The 20,255-nt window shown below is 35.8% G+C and overlaps 1 protein-coding gene across 2 annotated transcripts; it reads right to left on the minus strand.

Moving 5' to 3' along the window:
- Positions 1 to 9,203: 9,203 nt before the first annotated feature.
- Positions 9,204 to 19,657, minus strand: HSF4 (heat shock factor 4). Of its 2 annotated transcripts, XM_088985197.1 has the most exons (3): positions 18,734 to 19,657; positions 14,143 to 14,805; positions 9,204 to 9,523 (listed from the first exon to the last, which is right to left on the minus strand). In XM_088985197.1, the coding sequence occupies exons 1-3, from the start codon at positions 18,935 to 18,937 to the stop codon at positions 9,347 to 9,349; spliced, it is 1,044 nt and encodes a 347-aa protein (XP_088841323.1). In that variant the 5' UTR covers positions 18,938 to 19,657; the 3' UTR covers positions 9,204 to 9,346. The 2 variants fall into 2 exon arrangements, with proteins under 2 accessions (XP_088841323.1, XP_088841332.1); XM_088985206.1 differs by lacking the exon at positions 9,204 to 9,523 and having other exon boundaries at positions 12,994 to 14,805.
- Between the last annotated feature and the right edge of the window lie 598 nt (positions 19,658 to 20,255).

The raw sequence follows: 20,255 nt of genomic DNA on the forward strand, positions 1-20,255 counted from the left end.
ACGCATGAAAATATCTAAAAATATCTATGTAGTTATTTTTTACTCAAAATATTTATTTTCAAATCATCTCTTCATATTAATCGCTGCTCCAAATTCTTTTAATCTCTTTTTTTTTAAATAGATTTATTTTTTTTAATTTGTCCTTCGTATCAATCGGTTAAAGGTAAAGCTACATCTTTAAATTCTCTTTTTTTTCATTTATAGAATTTATATTATTTTTTATTTTTATAAAAACCAATTTAAATAGTAATTATATAGGTATTTTGGACATTTTTGTGTCTTTTATTAGAGAATTCTAACAAAATGAATCTATTTTCAACTGTGTCAAAAAATTCAAGGGAGGTGATTGTAATTATCAAACTTGAGGGAAGATTTTAGCAATTTGCCCTTTAAAAAAATTGAACCAGCCATTGACCTAGTTTCTTCAAAGTGACATATCAAAGTTGAAAGAGTCAAACCCTTAAAGGGGTGAGTCTGAATCTTTAATGTGTGTGTGTAGAGAGAGAGAGATAGAGAGAGAGGGCTCCAAGCCTCCAATCACTAGTGTCAATGACGATGAATCGGGATTTGCTCTTCATAAAGCGCACCTCACAAATCACACCAAATTCAGATTTGGTTCTCACAAAGTCGTCTTCACATCATTTTGCAACCATGTATTGGAAATATCTCCAAACTTGTGTGTTTTTGTTGGAGATATTCTCAATATACAACTACAAGGGGATGTGATAACAATGTAAGGACAATTCTGTGAGGACCAAATCTGTTTTCCCTCACATCAATCTCATAGCACATCCCGTCGTGTATTAACAACATCTCTTCATGAATAGTACACACACAAGTATAGAAGATGTTCTTGGCGTGTATCCGAGGAGTAGAGGTGTAAATCGGGTCGTGCCACCCGTGACCCAGCACAATGACACGCGAGCCGTGCTAGGCTTGGCACGATGGTCCGTGTCGTGCTGGGCCTAGGGTTTTAGGTCCTCGGGCCGTGCCACATGTGGCACAACCCATATATAATATTTATATATATTTTGCATATATATAATATTTATATATTTTATATATTTATATATAATACATAATATATTATATAAATTATAATTATATAATAATATATAGTATATAATATATTAATAAAATAAACAATTGTTTTCAATTTTATTATACTAATTTATTTAATTATTGTATATATAAGCAATTGTATACATCAAAATTCATATAAAGTTAAAATTTTAAGTTTTTTTTTCAATTTTTTTTAAATAAATAGGCAAAAATAACTTTGGTCTGGTCAATGGCCCAGCTTGGGCCAACCCAGCTCGCGGCACGGCACAGGCCCGCACGGGCTTGGGCCATGGGTCGTGCCAGGCCAACACCTAAACAATTCATAGTGGAGGGTGGCATGGCCCGTGACGGCCCACAGGCCGCCCACGGGTCATACCATGCTGGCTCGGCACGACCCACTTTACACCTCTATCGAGGAGGTGTTGTGAGGCTGGTGTGAAGAATGCACGGAGCAAATCCAGATTCATCAATAACAAGTTGCAAATAATAGAAATTCATATCAGATGAATGTATTAGCTGTGGAACCAATGATAATGCCTCCCACGCCAGCAATAAAATACATAGGCCCCACAGTGAAAGGTTTAATGATTATGAACCCCATGTATTTTATGACTAGTGTGGAGCATTATGATTGGTTCCATAGCATGCTGAAGGCTAATCCTATCTCAAATAATTGGTATATATACATAATTAAACTCTCTTTATAATCATATAAAATTTAGGGAAACTTATAGATAGGTGGTACCTTGTATCTTGGGAGTAGTGACACTTAAGAGCCTCGACTTTCAAGTGCCATAATCAAGTACCCTAAACTTTCAAAAATCAACATTCAAGTTCAGTGGTTAGCATTCCATTTATGGAGGACATGATCTCATGCACGACACTAAATCTATACTATAAAAAGCACGAATGGTCTCAAAATATTTTTGGAATTTTCTAAGGGCAAAATTTACCCCACTATATTTAAATTTATTGATAAAAAATAAGGGCAAATAGGGTAATCAGTTCTTGATATTAAATGAGTTGAAAAGAAGTAATTTAAAGATATTCAAATTCAATGCATTAAATTCTCTCTCATTAAATCCAACATTTAAGTTATTAACTTGCATTCATGTTCATTAAATCATATATTAAGTCATTTTTGTTTATTCTCATCATTAAGTTTTATTAATTAAATTTATTCTTAATAAATTAATAATTCCAATAACATAAAAGCTTATACTTTTAAAATCTACCTAGCAAAAATAGTGTTTTCATCTAAGTGGTGGTAAGAAATTAAATCATTTTGGGTCAAATGGGTTAATCCATGTTGCCACTATTAAATAATAAAATTTAAAAAAATAGATAAAATAAAAAATAGAGATTAGAAAAAATTGAGAACTTTTTTAACATACATATTAAACAATAATAAGTATGATAAATAAGAAATGTTTTTATTAATGATGAAAATGGAATGCAAATTTTAAAACCAAATAAAAATAAAAATATTTTCCTATTCTCTCTCATTATATTTAAGATATTTTTTTCTCATCATTAAATTCATGTAATTAAATCTACAGTATTAATTTTAATAGTACAAAAATAAATATTTTGAAAAGTAATTTGAAAACAAAAACATTTTCTTCCCTCCCGGTGGTAGGTAAGCAATTCGACCATTTTAGGTCAAATGGACTAATAAATAATGTCATAATTAAATAATAAAATTTAAAATAAATAACTATAAAATGCAAGAAGTATTTTTGTTAATGATAAAAATGGAAATGCCAAATTCAAAATATACCTACAAATGAAATGGTGACATAGTCAAATAATAAAATTTTTAATAATAGAAAATACAAAGAATCACAAAAATAAAAATAAAAGATAGAGAAAATTATGGGCACATATCTAATGTTATATATTTATAAAAAATAAAATATTGGGTGCATTTCTAATATTGTGCATTCATTATATTGAACAAAAATAAGTTTTATACATAAGAAATAATTTTATCAATGATGGAAATGTAATACAAAATTTAATGTCAACCTAAAAATCGAACAATTTTTATTTTTAGATGGTGGGTTAGTGGTTTGAGTCAAATGATACCATAGATAAACAAAAATTAAGTGTGATAAGTAAAAAATATTTTATATAATGTAATATGAAATATATAATTTAAAAGGGAAAAATATAGTTAAAGTCGGTTGTACATTTAAAGTTAGGTTGCAGATTGGTCCAGAAACCAACAAAATTCTAACAACGAGCTCTACATTTCAAATTATAAAAAACCCTCACCATGTCATCGAAGGCTTATGTTGCTGTTGCCAACATGGGACTCTTAGTCCATGTTGGACAAATAAAAAAACATATACTAGAAATAGGTTTTTCAGTTACTCTCCCACTCCCTTTGTCTCTTGATATCCTTCCTTTTTCTCTCACTCTCACAATCATCTCTCGATCTCCGTTCCCTCTACCTCGCCCACTCTCTTAACTTTGGTATGTAGTCAAATCAAAACATCTCTCTCTCTCTCTCTCTCTCTCTCTCTCTCTCTCTCTCTCTCTCTCTCGCTCGCTCGCTCGCTTGCTCGCTATTGTTTCCCATCAATCTTTCTCATTCTTGTGGATTTTTATCAAATTGGTGTAATAATTTTGGAACCATACCAAGTTGGTCTTATATCTTTTATACAATTTGATTAATACCATATAAGTGTGTAAGAAAATAAAAAAATGAGAGAGGGAGCGGGAGAGAAACTGAGGGAGAATGATAGAAATTAAGGGAGAGTTAGAGATCGACTGAAAAAAAGAGAATGAGAGAGATTGAGGGAGAGCAATATGTAGAGAGAGAATGAGAGAAATTGATATAAAGAATGTAAATGCAGAAGCCAAAAACCATTTTTATTTATTTTCAAATCACATAGTTGTTGAGCAGATAAAAATGATTGTGAGTGGGAGAGTGTGGTGGAGATTGAGAGGGGGAGAGAAACTAAAAACTCTTTTTTTGTTTTCCAATCACCCAATATTAAATGGAAATTCCAGTATAAGCTTTTTGTTGTGTCCAACATGGATTAAGAGTCCCATGTTGGCAACAACCACATAAGCCTCCAATGACATGGCAAGGGTTTTTATAATTTGAAATGTAGAATCGGTTTTCAGAGTTTTGTTAGTTTATGGACCAACTTGTAGCCTAATTTTAAATGTATAGTCAGCTCTGACTATAATTTTTCCTAATTTAAAACTAATCCAAAAGCTATCAAAGCAATTTTCTTATCTAGATGGTGGGTTACTGATCTGGCTATAATTAACCCATAATGTCATAATTGAACAATAAATATTTAAGTTTATTTTTAACCATATCGTTACTTATGTTAATTTTCAATTTCTATCTTAATTATGATATATCTAAAATTCAAGTAATTAATATGAAGAAAAATTTCTTACGTGCATTCCTAACTTTTCTTTTCCCATTTTCTTTCTCAAAGTTGACATCAGAGTAGTTGTAGGCACAATTTTGGAAACTAGACTGGATTGGACAATTGGACCATTTAACCCAGGAACTAGTCATGTCTTTGGGTCCGATTTTGAATTGGACCACTTTTGGAAAAAAAAAAGAAAAACCGTTGAATTGGGTAGAGAACTTCTAACTCGAGCGATCGTACCACGAAACCATTAGCCCTAGGCAATGGTTTGTGGTTTAATAAAAATTATTTAATTTTTTAAGGAAGCTGAGAGGATGAGAGATAGGGGAGAGACTAAGACGAGTTGAGATCACTAAGATCTTAAAGAGAGAGATTGGAGAGAAACTGAGAATGGCACATCCTTCTTCTTCTTCTTCCTTCCTTCCTTCCTTCCTTCCTTTCCTTTCTCTTCTTTCTTTCTTTCTTTCTTAACCAACAAGCACCTATTTCTCTCTCTCTCTCTCTCTCTCTCTCTCTCTCTCTCTCTCTCTCTCTATATATATATATATATATATATATAATATCCCTTTTCTTACCCTAATATTCCAATATAAAGGGTAAAATCTACCAAACTGCTTGAACCATTCAAGTTAGATGGTCGAATAGTTGACCCAAAAACCAATAGCCATAGTAGTTTCATTTTCGGGTTGGCTTTTAAAACCTTGGTTGTAGAGAATATTGATTGGACACATAATACTAAAATTGTCACACTTATTCTTGGTCCCGGTTGTAGAATTCGATAACCATTCATTCCCTTTTGTCATTCCCCTCTTTAGTAAATGGTTTATATTATGTCTAGTTTTTATGGTTAAGATCTTCTTTGGATTTCCTTGAAACTAGTTCTTGAAGAAGAAGGGGAATATAGTCATTGTTCCCAATCCAAGAGTAGATCCATCTTCTGATAGTTGTAAGGTCACCTCAGTCAGACATCAAAGTGCAAAGTTGTGGCCTTCGAAAGTTTGCATATACACTAAATGTATAACCTGCAATCTGGTGATAGGGTTGAATAGGCTAGTGGTTAAATTGTTTAAGTTGGATGGTTTTTGACCAAGTCAACGGTTTTTTACCCAAGGGCGGGTTTCGATTGAACTAGGCGCGAAATTAGGGCTGAGTGATAGTTCAAACGGTTCAACTAATTGGGTCAACGATAGGTTGAAAACACTGGTATTGGTTTGGTTGGTCAGTTCAAAAGATTTAAACTTAAAAAAAATAATTTAAAAAATTACAATGATATTATTAAAAAAATATTTAAATTTTTAATATAAAATATTTTAGACTAAGAAATTTGGGAATTTTTCACTTTCCCATATTAAAAATTTATCGTTAATATATATATATATGTGTGTGTGTGTGTGTGTGTGTGTGTGTGTGTGTGTGTGTGTGTGTGTGGTAGGGTTTATTTGATTTTGGTCGGTTTACAAATGATCAAACCAAAACTAACCTGACCTAGTCGGGTTGGGAAATTACTAAGGAAATATTAAACCGAAGTAGACCAAAAATACTAGAAAACTAACCACATCAGGTCAAGTTTGGTTAGGTTGGTCGATTTGGTCACTTTTATTAGTTTGATGAACAATTTTAGTGAAAATAACTATTGGTATTTTTGTATTGAAAAAAATGATTAAAAATAGTATATAAAATACAAAAAAATTATTAATTATTTAAAATGTTGAAATATAAAACAATTATATACTCTTATGTGTTTCTATTTTTATCTTTCACTTGACAAAGCCCATGCATTGCACGAGTCCCTACTAGTATTATATATTTATCGTCATAAACAAAATTATGATAAGAAAATTATTTTTATTAATGATGAAAATGGAACACAAAGTTAAAAAATAAAAAATGAAATTGTTTTTCTGTCTAGGTGTTAAGTCAATGGTTTAACCATCTAGATCAAATGGAATACCCCCAGGATGTGATAATTAAATAATAAAATTTCAAAATAGAAAATATAAGAAATTTATAAAAAAAAACTTTGGAAACATATCACCATCATCATCATCATCATCATCATCATCATCATCATCGTTGTTGTTGTTGTTGTTGTCATCGTCATTATCATCTAAAATTGCAATGTGCAATGCATGTGCACATTTAATGGTTGCTATAATAAATCTATAGTACCATTAAAACTATGAATGAACTTGTAAAAAGTTTCTTCTTAACTAAAATATCCCCATTAGTTGTTTTTTTTATTAATTTGTTCCCTCTATAATTGAGAGGGCAAGAAATGCAATTTGAATTACTTTTCACCTCATTCAATTTTAAGGTATTAACTCCTTCCCATTCTCTCTCATTAAATCATGTGTTTAAAGTCTTTTTAGCTAATAATTAGTTTTATATCAAATGCTTCTACTAATATAAAATCCATGTTATTCAAAACCAAAAAATGAATTGTTCTTTTGTCCAAGTGGCAGATAAGCAATTCAACCATACAAGTCAAATTGATCAACCCAAGATGTTTTAATTAAAGAAGGGTGCCAATTTGGCTAGTTGGTATTTGGTAAGGTCCTTGGCTAGTTGTAGCAGAGACTTGGAATCGAATCCCATATGCACTAAGGTTGAGGGGGTTACAGGTTCAGGTTTGGGCTACCCCTTGTTGTGCAGTCTCATGGAGCTAAAGCATGCTATTTTTGTTATAATAAATTTTAAGTAAAAATACGTAAAAAAGGTTGGACTTATCTCTAATATATTGTATTAATCATATTAAGGAAGAGGCAAATGATGGCATATGGTTGAGAATGACTTATTGGTTTATTATTTTTTAAAAAATATAAAATAATTAAATAATAAAGTATTTGATGGTATAATAAAGTATTCAACGTCAACTTCAGCCATCAAGGAATTCCCATTGGCGCCTGCAAAGCATGCCCCACGCACATCCCACATCACATCTAGGGGTGGATTCGAGCCGAATAGTACCATGCTTGAGCTCGCCTCGAGACTATTCTACAAGGCTCGAGCTCGGTTTAAGCTAGAACCTTGAGCTCAAGCTTGATTTTGAGAAAAATATTTTATAAAAATATTTTTATTTGATGTTTAAAAAATTAATATATATATATATATATTTGAGCTCACGAGCCGAGCTCGGCTCATTTAATAATCGAGCCAATGAATTGGGATCAAGCTCAGTTGAAACCGAGCCAAGCCAAGCTCGAGTAGCTCGTGAAAAGCTCGACTCGTTGCTACCCCTAATCACATCCCAACCTTGTATTGGGAGCATCTCTTCATGATAAGTACGGGAGATGTTCCCAATTCACATTGAGATGTCTATATAGGGCACGTTTGGGACGCCAATATGAACTACTCATCAAGGAGACCCCAGCTCCAGAATTCAGATCTCTTACACCTGAGATCCGACCCATATGCATTTGAGGGCACATCAATGGGATAGCTAATGGAAGTGCAATGAAAAAGTGCATGTGCATGACCCATATAGGTCATTGTAATCTACCAAAAGAGAAAAGGGAAATTGTCTAAAACTCACCATAACTTTTAAGCATTTCTCTTAAACTCACCATAACTTTTCAAAATGTCCAAAGAACCCCATGTCAAAAAGTTGATGTTAAATAGGCAAATAGATGTTGATAGATTACTAATTTACCCATTATTCTATTGTAAAAGGAAAATAAAGCAAAATTTTGATAAAAAACAACAAAAATCACTTTATCCCTTTTAATTTCAAATGCAACACTACTATGAGATGCCAATTAGAACAAAGGTGTATTGAATAAAAATTAGGCTGACATAAAAATATGTTTAATAAGGTTTACATGCTATTCAAGGGTAGTTTGGTCATAAAATTTCATTTATGCTAACATGGAAAACTTCTGTTAATGAACACTAACGGTGCTCTAAGGTGTGGCGAGTTTTGGAAAACAAAAAGTTACTAACCTGGGTTCCCTGAATATTTTAAAAAGTTATGGTGAATTTAAGAGAAATGTTGAAAAGTCATGGCAAGTTTAAGACAATTTCCAAAAAAAAAAAAAAAGATAAGATAAATTTCACAATTAGAAAGTGAGTAAAGTTTTACTCATGAAAGAGTCCCCACCAGGCCAACAACATATAATGAGCTTTCTGTACAGAAATTTAACACAAAGTTTTCCTTTTTGTAGGGGCGCAAGTTAGGCGGGTTGGGCCAAGTTTATGGTCAACCTAGTCTCGACCCTAAAATTTGGGCTTAAGGTCTGAGCCTGGACCGAGACCAAGGTCAAGCCTGACCTTCTCAATCCAAGCCTATCCTGCATTGTAATTTGATGCACTTGGGTTGGGCTCGGGTTAGCCAATGAACCCACTACAAAATTATACATATATGTATGCATTTCTGTAAATATGTATACATATATGTACGTGTATATGTAAATATGTATAATAATGTATATACATAGAAATATGTATGCAAAATTTACATATAAATATATGCATGTATGAATGTTTATAGCTGGGCTAGGCTCGGGCTAGGTATGGGCTAGGCCCAGGACCAACCAAAAAAATTAAAAAGCCTGAAATTTGGGCCCAAACTCAGCTCGAGAACCGAAAATCCAAGCCTAACCTATGCAAATTTTCAGTCTGGTCAGTTTGAGCTCGGGCTAGACCCGTCCAAGTTGCACCCCTACCTTTTCTATGACGAATGACAATAGATGCAAGAAGAAAATAGGAGTGGAGTTCTTTTTTTTTTATAGAACAAGAAATAAGGGGCTACACAACACTAGACATAGATACAACATTAGAATATGCATGATTAGCAAGCCCCTCCATTCTCTTAAGCAACGACTTACAACCTTTGATGATGAACTTCAATCTCCAAGGATGCTCTACTCGGTTCTTCAGATAATTGATTACTAGTTTAGAAGCCTTTGACAGTTATACTTTAGAAGCCTTTGATAGTTGAGTGCGACGTTGTGGGCTTTCCATGCAGTCCACACTTCAGCTAGATTGATGGAAGAGATTCCTATTTTATATGCTTTGAAGTCGAGAATCTGGCCTTTATGGTCCTTGGATAAATAAGCTATCATGCACTGCCCATTAATGTAGGAGGCATCAAAATTTATCTTAATCTCATCTATGGGGAATCTTAATCTCATCTATGGGGATGTTTGGAACCGTGGCCGTTTTAAAAAAAATAAAAGGTGCCATGTCGGATCCACATAGGTGTTTCAACAAATGCCCATATATATGAATGTTTGGTCCAGGCGTTTATTGAAAAATTAAGGTGTAAGGTCCATTAAGCAGTATCATACGTGTTATGTCATTCTAGTGTGTGACTCATACGACCCAAAAACGGAACCGTTTTGGGCACCAGTTTTTGGATTGACGGTTCGACCGTTCGGTTTAAACGGACGGTCCATTTTGACAACAAACATTAAAAAAATAAAAAAAACAGTAAAAAACCATTGAACGGGTCAACAAGTTGACAGTTCGACCACTCGGGTCAATGGGGTTGTTGATCAATTCAACGGTTTTTGGTCAGGGACCGGGACTAGAGTAAAACGGAACTGGTTGCCTGGACGGTTCCCAATTAAAAAATAAAAAAATGGCAGTTCGACCGTCTAGATTGAATGGATGGTCCATTTTGACAATAAAAATTACGGACAAAAAATTGAATGTGTGAGGTCCATTAAGCATTACCATATGTGTTATGTCATTCGAGCGTGTGACTCATATGACTCAAAAATAGAACCATTATGGCCATCGGTTTTTGGGCTGACGGTTTGATTGTCTATTTCAAATGGTGGCCCGTTTTGACAATAAAAATAAAAAAATAAAAAAATGGTCAGAAAGCATTGAATGGGTTGATGGTTTGACCGCTCAAGTCAACGGGTTGTTGACCGATTGCCTGGACGGTTCCCAATTAAAAAAATAAAAAAAACGGCCAAAACCATTGAATGGGTCAATGGGTTGATGGTTCGACTGCCCAAGTAAATGGATTATTGACCGATTCAACGATTTTTTACGAGGGACTGGGATTGGGGTAAAATGGAACTAATTGCCTGGATGGTTCCTAGGCCAAAATGTTCATCCATCCAGGTCAATGGTAGTTCAAAAACCATGGCTTTTTATGCTTTTGGATTTTCACTATTCAAAGGCTTCTTCTACTGTGGGCTTTATTCATGTGTGTGTGGTATGTTACTTTTTTTTTTTTTCATTTTCTACTTTTGAGTTTAAGGTCTTCATCTTCTAGATCCTCCAAAATGGTCTAGGGTTTACCACCATTTTATTTCTTCCCTTTCGTTTCTTCCTTGGGTTTTTTGTGCAATGTGTGTGTGTTTTTTTTTTTAATTTTCTTACAAGACGATATGCTTTATCTCTTTCTTTGATTGCATGTATGTTTAGTTCCGCCTCAAGGCGGAACTTTGGACTCAATTTTTTGATTTTTTTCTTTGGTTTTTCCAGTTTGGTGGATTTACCGCCAATTTTTTTTTCTATGTTTAAGGTCACTTTGGAATTATCTTTCAAGGTTTTGGAATCCCTTGCTGACGACAAAGTTATTTTGTCTAAATATTGACATCTAGAAAAAATGACTCGGAAAGGGAACCATTTTGGCCATCGGTTTCCAAGTCGACTGTTTGATCGCCTTGTTGGAATGGATGGCCCATTCTAACAACAAAAATTAAAAAAGTAAAATAGATAATTAAAAATAAAAATGGCAAAAAACCATTGAACGGATCAATGGATTGATTGCCCGGGTCAATGGGTCATTGACTAATTCAACGATTTTTTGCCAGGGACCGGGTTTGGGGTAAAATGGAACCGGTTGCCTGGACGGTTCCTGGGCTGAACGGTCTTACCATCTGGGTCACCCGGGAGTTCTCGATGTGAAACAAAGGACAATTATGTAGAACTTAGAACTATCACTATATGATCATGTTCTTTTATATGAGATGCTTTGTTGAAGGAATGTTTAAAAAATGAGCACATGATGATCTTTTTAAAGTCTTTATATGAGTTTCAAGAGTTGAGTAATTATAATTGCAAGTTTGTTATTAAGAAACCATTGTCTTTTTTAATGTAGCAAATAGTAATGTTATAATAGGGCCCCCTCTGCTGTATATATATTAAAGAGAAAGGGGTGGTCTCCCCTTTTGCCAAATGGCAGTATTTCCTTTAATATACATATGTAAAAGGTTCTTCATTGAAGCATAAGATTCAACCGTTCAGTTCGAATGGACGGCTTGTTCTGACAACAAAAACTACAAATAAAAAATTATGGAACTGTTCTGGCCACCAGTTTCCAAGTTGATGGTTCGATCGTCCGTTTTGAATGGATGGCCCATTCTGACAATAAAAATTGCACACAAAAAATTGTGTGAAGTCTATTAAATAGTATCATATGTGTTATGTCATTCGAGCATGTGACTAATACAAACCGAAAAAGGAACCGTTTTGGCCACCGGTTTTTGGGTCAATGGTTCGATCATCCGCTTTAAAGGGGTGGCCCATTTTGACAACAAAATAAATTACGGAATCATTCTAGCCACCGATTTTCGGGTCGACAGTTCTACTATCCGATTCGAATAGATGACTTGTTTTGACAACAAAAAATATAGGCCAAAATTTGAGTGTGTGAGGTCCATTAAGCAGTATCATACGTGTTCTGTCATTCGAGCGTGTGACTCATACGACCCGAAAATGGAACCGTTCTAGCCACTTATTTTTGGGTTGATGGTTTGACCGTCCGGTTTGAACGAACGACCCATTTTGACAACAAAAATTAAAAAATAAAAAGGCCAAAAACCATTGAATGGGTCAATGGGTTAACGATTCGACCACTTGGGTCAATGGGTCATTGACCGATTTAATGGTTTTTGGCTAGGGATTGGGATTAGGTTAAAACAGAACCAGTTGCTTGGACAGTTCCCAATTAAAAAAATAAAAAAATGGACCCGTTTTGACAACAAAAATTACAAGCAAAAAATTGAGTGTGTAAGGTCCACTAAGCAATATCGTATGTGTTATGCCATTCGAGCATGTGACTCATACATCCCGAAAACGAAACCATTTTAGCCATCGGTTTTCGAGTCGATAGTTCAACTGTCCGGATCGAATAGTCCACCCATTCTGACAATAAAAATTAAAAAATAAAAAATGAGCAAAAACCATTGAATGGGTCAATGGGTCGACGGTTTGACCACTCGGGTCAATGGGTTGTTGACCGATTCAACGATTTTTGGCTAGGGATTGGAATTGGGATAAAACAGAACTGGTTGCCTGGACGGTTCCCAATTAAAAAAATAAAAAATGACTAGAAACCATTGAACGGGTCGACGCTTCGACTGCCCATGTCAATGGGTTGTTGACTGATTCAACGGTTTTTGGCTAGGGACTGGCATTGGGGTAAAACAAAACAGGTTGCCTAGACGGTTCCTAGGCCAAAATGTCCATTCGTTTGGGTCAACGACGGTTCGAAAACCATGGTTTTTATGCTTTTGGATTTTCACTATTCAAAGGTTTCTTCTACCATGGGCTTTATTCAAGTGTGTGCAGTATGTTCTTTTTTTTTTTTTTTTTCATTTTCTGCTTTTGTATTTTTTTTTTCTATTTGGTCTTCTTCTTCAAGATCCTTCAAAATGGTCTAGGGTTTATTACCATTTTATTTCTTCTCTTTTGTTTTTTCTTTTGGTTTTCTTGTGTAATGTTTTTCTTATTTTCTTACAAGATGATTTGATTTATCTATTTCTTTGATTGCATGTATGTTTAGCTCCGTCTCAAAGCGGAACTTTGAACTCAATTTTTTGATTTTTTTTCATGGTTTTTCCAGTTTGGTGGATTTATTGCCAATTTTTTCTGTGTGTTAAGGTCACTTTGGACTTATCTTTCAAGATTTTGGAATCCCTTACAATGTCCACCCTTTCCATGACTATGACTACAAAGTTATTTCGTCTAATTATTGACATCTAGAAAAAAATGACTTAGAAACGGAACCGTTTTGGCTACTAATTTTCAGGTTGACAGTTTGACTGTTCAGTTTGATTGGATGGCCCGTTCTGACAACAAAAATAAAAAAATGAAAAAATAATTAAAAATAAAAATGGCCAAAAATCGTTGAATGGGTTGATGGTTCAACCATCCGGGCCAACAAGTCATTGACTGATTCAATGATTTTTGGGCAAGGACTAGATTTGGGGTAAAATGAAATCGGTTGCCTAGATGGTTCCTAGGCCGAACAGTTCTACCATTCGGGTCAACTAGAAGTTATTGAAGTGAAACAAATGACATTTATAAAGTAGAACTCAGAACTATAACTCTATGATCGTGTTTTTTTTTTTTATATAAAATGCTTTGACGAAGCAATATTTAAAAAACAAGAATAGGACTTCATATGAATTTCAAGACTTTGTTATTTATAATTATAAAGTTTTATTAAAAAACAATAGCAAATAACAATATTATAAGTCCATTCCAACCCGTGCGAAGGAGGGCCTCCGCTGGTTAATTATTATTGAATAGACCCTTCGTTACTTTTTGAGCGGGGCTTTCACCGTTACATGTACTAGTTACTAGTCAGTAGTCTATGTCTATTGTCTGGTCTTATATATTATATACTATCAACTATATACTTTTTGTTTTTTTTTTTATTTTTTTATTTTTACTTTTAACGGTGTAAATGTGTAATGCAAGTCTAAACTTAATTGCAAACCTTGCTAGTCTCCCCAGAAGAAGAGTTGATCTTCATCCATGGCCATGGGGCTTCAAAGTCCATTCTCTTCTTCTTCTTCTTCAAAGGAGGGGTCCTAGTCCCACTAATAACACCATTCTCTTCCCGCCCTCTTTTGCTTCCTTTCAACCATACTCCGAACAACTTCAATGACACGTTCTCTTCTTTTTCATCGTCGTCATTTTCTTTCTTATCCAATAATCCGTCATGGTTGTTGGACCCTTTGCGCCCTTGCATCATGATGCGATTAATCTGATCAGATGATACGCTAACGTACTTGGAGAGGAAAGCAATGATCTCCTCACATTGCTTCTTCTTCTGCGCCAGCTCCGAGTTCAGCAGTTGATTGTCTTTCCTCAGCTTCTCGTTCTCGTCCGACAAATCCCATAAGTGTTGTGTCACCGTCGCCTCGCCGGACGGGTGGTTCTTGGAGTCGGGAGAGGAGGTGGAACTGGATCCCAAGTTCTCGCCTGAATTAGCAGCGGGGAACGAAATAGGTCCTCCACCCACTCTGTTGGATTTTTCCCCGGCGTGGGTCTGTACCGTCGTCTTCCGGCGATGTATCTCGCTGAGAAGATCTTTTTCTCCTCTCCGAAAGTACTCGTTCGCAAATTCCCATCTGTCCGGCACGATCTTTCGGAATCCCTGCTCACAATATACGCATGATTATGACTATAGGCCTCTGGAGAGAGTTATAGGAAGAAGATGAATGAACACCATGGATCTAAAGAACTTGCATATACACACACGTGGAACATGGATTTGTGCAAGGGACGAAAGAACTAAAAAGAATTTGCGTAGTATTAGCAACTTCTTAAAATTTAATAATGCTCGTAATGTAAAATACATAACTACGGGTACCAATATGCAAATAGGTCAAAATACAAAGGGGCATTGAAAAGAGAACAAATTTTAATATTGGAGGGATAGCATAAAAACTTACAGAATAAATGCTTATTAAATAAGCAATAGTGTTTGGTGAGAAGGCATTACTTTCTTATGGGCGTAGTGGTATAGGTACTTTGATGATCAGGTGGCAGGTCAAAATGGGCTAGAAAGAGTTCATTTTTGCTACCATGATGTCATAGTGTAAGGCTAAAAGTAAGAATCATAGCCTTAGATGCATGTATTCCCATGGCCCCACCAAGATGCCACCTCATTTAATTCAAGGTGGGGCCATAACAATACATCAAGGCTTTCATTGTTTTGACCCCCGATTGTAGTAAAAGTTGTTTGGGCAAAAAATGCAATAAGTACTTCTTTAAAACGTGGTTAATATGTCTACCGGATTAGATTTGATCCGACCCAATTTAATATGGGTCCATTTGTAAATGGATTGGATCCAATCCAATCCAAAACCTAGATGATGCGGCATGATCCGGGCATTCCTAGCTGGCTGCTAAATGGCTCCTTGCTGGCAACAAACGACACCTGAGAAGATGAAAAGAAGGATTTTGGGGGATTTTACCCAGTGGGAATACTCTGATGCTTAAGTTAGAATGCAAGAAAGAAAGAAAAGAAGAGTCGGTAGCTAAGAGTGTAGGTCGCGCTTTATCACTATACTCGAGAGATTAGAGGTCTCTAGAAGAAGCTTCTTTTCTGCCCTGAGGGCTTTTATACGGGTACTCTTATGAAATCAAGCATAACCGCCACTGGGCCCCTGCCACAGCCGTTACCTGTTAGGGCTGCGCAAGTGGCCGTTGTGACGTACTCCTCGCCCGGGTGAGTGACACGTCTCCAAAGTGACAGGCACACTTCCGCCTGCTGAGAGACGGGGGTGCAGACTGTCGAAATGACAGGGATTGCGTCGTTAGTAAGGGGTGTAGCGCAGTCTGATCGATACGGCCTGTCAGATAGAAGCTTCCTGAGAAATGCTCATGCGGTCCATTGGCGAGCTACTTTGCAGTGAGCTCGGAATACTTCAGGAGTACCCTAAGTAGAATTGGTCATCGGGATGACTTATCTGCTTAGGAGCTCGGGTGAGCTGGTTTTCTTAGCTTGCAAGCTAAAGCTGCCTCGGAATATCCCTTTAGAGGTAGCTCAGGGAACCCGAAGCTCGCGTTGTGGCGAACTCCTCCCTTTGCGTGTTATGATGTAGCAAGCTGCTTTATGGGCCCGTTACTTGGTTGTACTGGGCCTCAATGCTGAGCTGTCACTTACGCTGAGTCAGTGTCTACGTGTCACCGTTTCATAGGTTGGGTCAAATCATCCTTCATCACTAGACAAACCAAGTTCAAACTAGTCCAACTAAAATACAAATAGATCATATTGGAATCTGATCCAAAATGAATGAAAGATAAAAATTACATGTAAAACCCAAAAAATATAAAAAAAACTACAGAAACATATTAAAATTTCACAAAAATATAAAATGCATCAAAGTAAAAATAAAATAAAATAAATCAAGATAAAAGAAAAGACAAATTAAATCAATTTCTACACTAAATCATGCTTTTCAATAAAATCCAGAGCTTTTATAACAAATCAATTTCTACACTAAACTACGAACACTAATGTCACTTATTTCAAACCCCATATGCAAAATCATCTATAAAACCAAATGCATTTTAAAAAGACTCTAGATCTCCTACCCACAACAATTCTACCCATGCCTACCCACAAAATACTCATTGCATTGGGAACATCTCCCATGCATATATAATAACATGTAAGAGGATGAGATATTCTGCCTTCCTAGTTGCAATATTATGTGGGTAGAATTGTCATGAGTAGGAAATCCGGACTCTCTTGAAAGAGTTGATAAAGATGCAAAAAATCTTAAAAGAAGAGTAAAAAAAGGACGAATAAAATGAAAAATGAGTTTTAAATGGCAGTTTCAGTTACCTAATCGAAAATTCAGAAAATAAACCACTTTTAACCAAAATTGGATGATATGAACCAATTTTAATTCTTAAATCTGAGATTAGAATCAAATCCTACAATTTCTACATTCAAATCCACCAGCAAAGTTCTTTTCTTTTTCTTCAGATTATGATGGAGTTGTTTTGATTAGTTCTTGTCACTAAAAAACCAAAATCTAGAAAAGAAATGAAGAAAAACGGAGCAATCAAAATCCTCTTTCTTTTCATGGACTCAAACTGACCAGAATCCGCCAATAGTTTCTCACTTTCTTGTCACATCATCACTTGCTTGCATTTCATTGTCATCACAATTCACGCCATTGGACAATTCCAACCAAAGAATTAAGAAAGAATGGACGAGTTTAATGAAAAGTTTGATGCAACTATTGGAATAAATGTCGTCGTTAGAATTGATGCAGAATACTCTCGAGTCTCGCCATGATGTTGCCTTCTTTAGATCGTCACTCATCATTCATCACATTCGATCTGTCAAAAAGAGGGGCTATGGCTTTGGCAAGATTTTTTCCAATGACATATGATCGGAGTCTTGAAGATAAGACCTACCTATCAATCCCAGCATGAAGAAGAGTTTGGCAGAGAGATCTTTTCAAAACCCTCAAAGCATGCCTCAGGCTGAAACCGTTGGATTGCTGGAGAGAAAGCCTCTCTAATATGCCGCCGGAGAAACTACGAGAGAGAAAGAGATGAAAAACCTAAACCTTGCTAGATTAGATTTTTATTATTGAGTGGACTACTGAATGGGCCTTTCAGTCGTTGGACGATCAGATTTTGGACCAGTCCAATCCGAATTGATGAGAGCCCTAGTATAAAGTCAAATATTTTGCTGAGTAAACGTTATTGTTTTTTTTTTCTCTTTTTCCTACCGGGAAGCCAATCGGCTAGAAGCCTAGAATCACCCCCAGACGGAGTCAGATCTATTCCCAAGTCCCAACAAACGAATTCAACGCTAAGGGAGATGTGTACAGCTGCAGTGGTACGTTGGGAGCGTTTTGTTTTCAGCAGATCTCTACCCCTCCCAAACGCAGGTTTCAAGAGTTCCCCAAGAAACCATGTGTGACGCTTGAGTCTTGACAACGGGTGAGCGTACACGTCCCGCGTCTTCAAGTACTAAATCTACGAGACTACGACTACGAGACATCTACGCGTCGGCCAATGCATTACTAATCCGCTTCGATTCCATCGGATTATTGGTCAAAATATTGACCACGACGAGTCGGGAATAGGGTAGGCTTGGGTTGGTTGTCGGGAGATGTCATGTTCTGAGGTGGGCCTTATACCCGAATTCTATTCGTAGAACGAACGGTACAAGAAAGAAAAACCGAACAAAGGAGGAGGATGGCTTGTTCTTGTCAAGACAAGAGAGCTGTCCATCCTTTTTTTCTGCATGCAGCCCAACTCACTATTTAGTATTGACCTCAGATCTAAGACCTAGCACTTGCCTCAGAAACATACAAGTGGGAGCCGATTTGATTAATCGGCCGACTCACAACCTTCAAACTAATAAACTTGAAAAAAATTAATAACGAAGTTCGTCGGTAGAGAATGGAAGCTCTGATCTTGTGACAACTAATAATAGAAAACAAAGACTGAAAAAAAAAAGAATTGGAACAAAGCGATTTCTTCCATTATCAGATTTGAATGGAGAAAACAGAAAAAAAAAAGGAAAGAGGGAGAGAGAATAGAGAACGTACATAGATGTTAAGTTGGCGAACGAAGCTTGAGAAGTTGCTATGTTTGAAGTAGTCAGGGAGCAAATCTCGAGCGAAATCCGCAGGATTCCAGACAACGAAGGTGGTGCCGTTGTCGTTCCATGAGATTACGTCGTCCGTGCTTCTATCCTCCACCAACTGAAAGGTCTTTGTCAGGAATGGCGCCGGAACGCTTCTATGTGCCATCCCCTTTTTTTCTTTTATCGTCCTACTCTGTATTTCTCCTTCTCCGGCCAAGGCATGCAAAAATCACCCTTCAACACTTCCTAAATTTAAAAGGCAGCCTGGACAACCCTAATCTAAACCCCAAAAGTAGAGGAACAAGTAAAATGTATAGGATTTATTATTATTATTATTATTATTATTATTATTATTTTAAATCTCCAACCCAAACAAAAAAAGGAAAGGACAAAAAAAAAGTATTGAATGATGCTGGATTACTGATGACGGTGTTAACAGTGGTGGATGGAGCTGAAAAGCAAAAGAGCAGTTAAGAACTCACAACCCCAACAACAAAATCCAGTGACCAACAACCCCGAATTCATAAGATGCCAGTGCGATCGAGAATAAGCCAAACTACCGTTGCTACGATGCCGCTCTCCTTCCATTTATGATTTACCAGTCCTTCACGGTTTCACCTCTAAACGACGAGCGGCTCGGATCGATCTCGAACTCGAACCAATCCACAGGCCCACAGTCATCACTACTCATCACTACTTGTTTTTTATTCTTATGCGATCGGGAATACCCTTTGAGGAAGAAGAACAAGAAGAGAGGATCAGAGAAGTGTAAGGCAGGCTCAGGTTGGTCGTTTCTGTTATTATTAAACAGTTCTCTCTTCATGTAGTAGAAGAGTTTAACAGACGCCTTTCTACAAGAATGATTAAAAATAATAATGGCTACCAAAAAAAGTTAAATTATCCCCCACACTTTCAGAATTCAGATTCAAATACTTTGCCCCTTCAAAAGATTTTCATTGACTGTCATGTGCTTCTTAAACATTTTTAAATCCCAAACTACCCTTTTACCTAATTTGTTGGACTATTTTTCTCTTTTTATTTTTATATACTTATAAAATCTTTACATGTGTTCTTTTCTCTTTTTATTTTTATATACTTATAAAATCTTTATAAAATCTTCACATATCAGTTTAATCATCAATGCATATTGACGATGAAAGTTAACTGCTTTTCTACCCATTTTTGTCATTTTAAATGGCATCCTTACATGTATGAATCTCGTAAGGGCATTTTAGTAAATTAACATTCTTGGTTAATCCAATAAATAGGGATGGGGCAAAGTGTTGAAATCTAAAGGTTCAAGGGGGTTGTTGTCTCAATGAAATTCATGAGGAGGCTAAGTTTTATTACCCAAAATATAAAGTGATAATTTGTAATTTACCCAAAAAAGTGATATATTAAAACACACCCTATGGTTAATTGATCTTCTTTTAATAAATTGTTTGTATTGTTTGTCTGGAAATGCTCACGTAACTATTCAAGCT

Source organism: Nelumbo lutea, chromosome 1 (genome assembly GCF_056320005.1).
Source record: "Nelumbo lutea isolate HS-2025 chromosome 1, American lotus-T2T, whole genome shotgun sequence".
NCBI classification, from domain to species: domain Eukaryota; kingdom Viridiplantae; phylum Streptophyta; class Magnoliopsida; order Proteales; family Nelumbonaceae; genus Nelumbo; species Nelumbo lutea.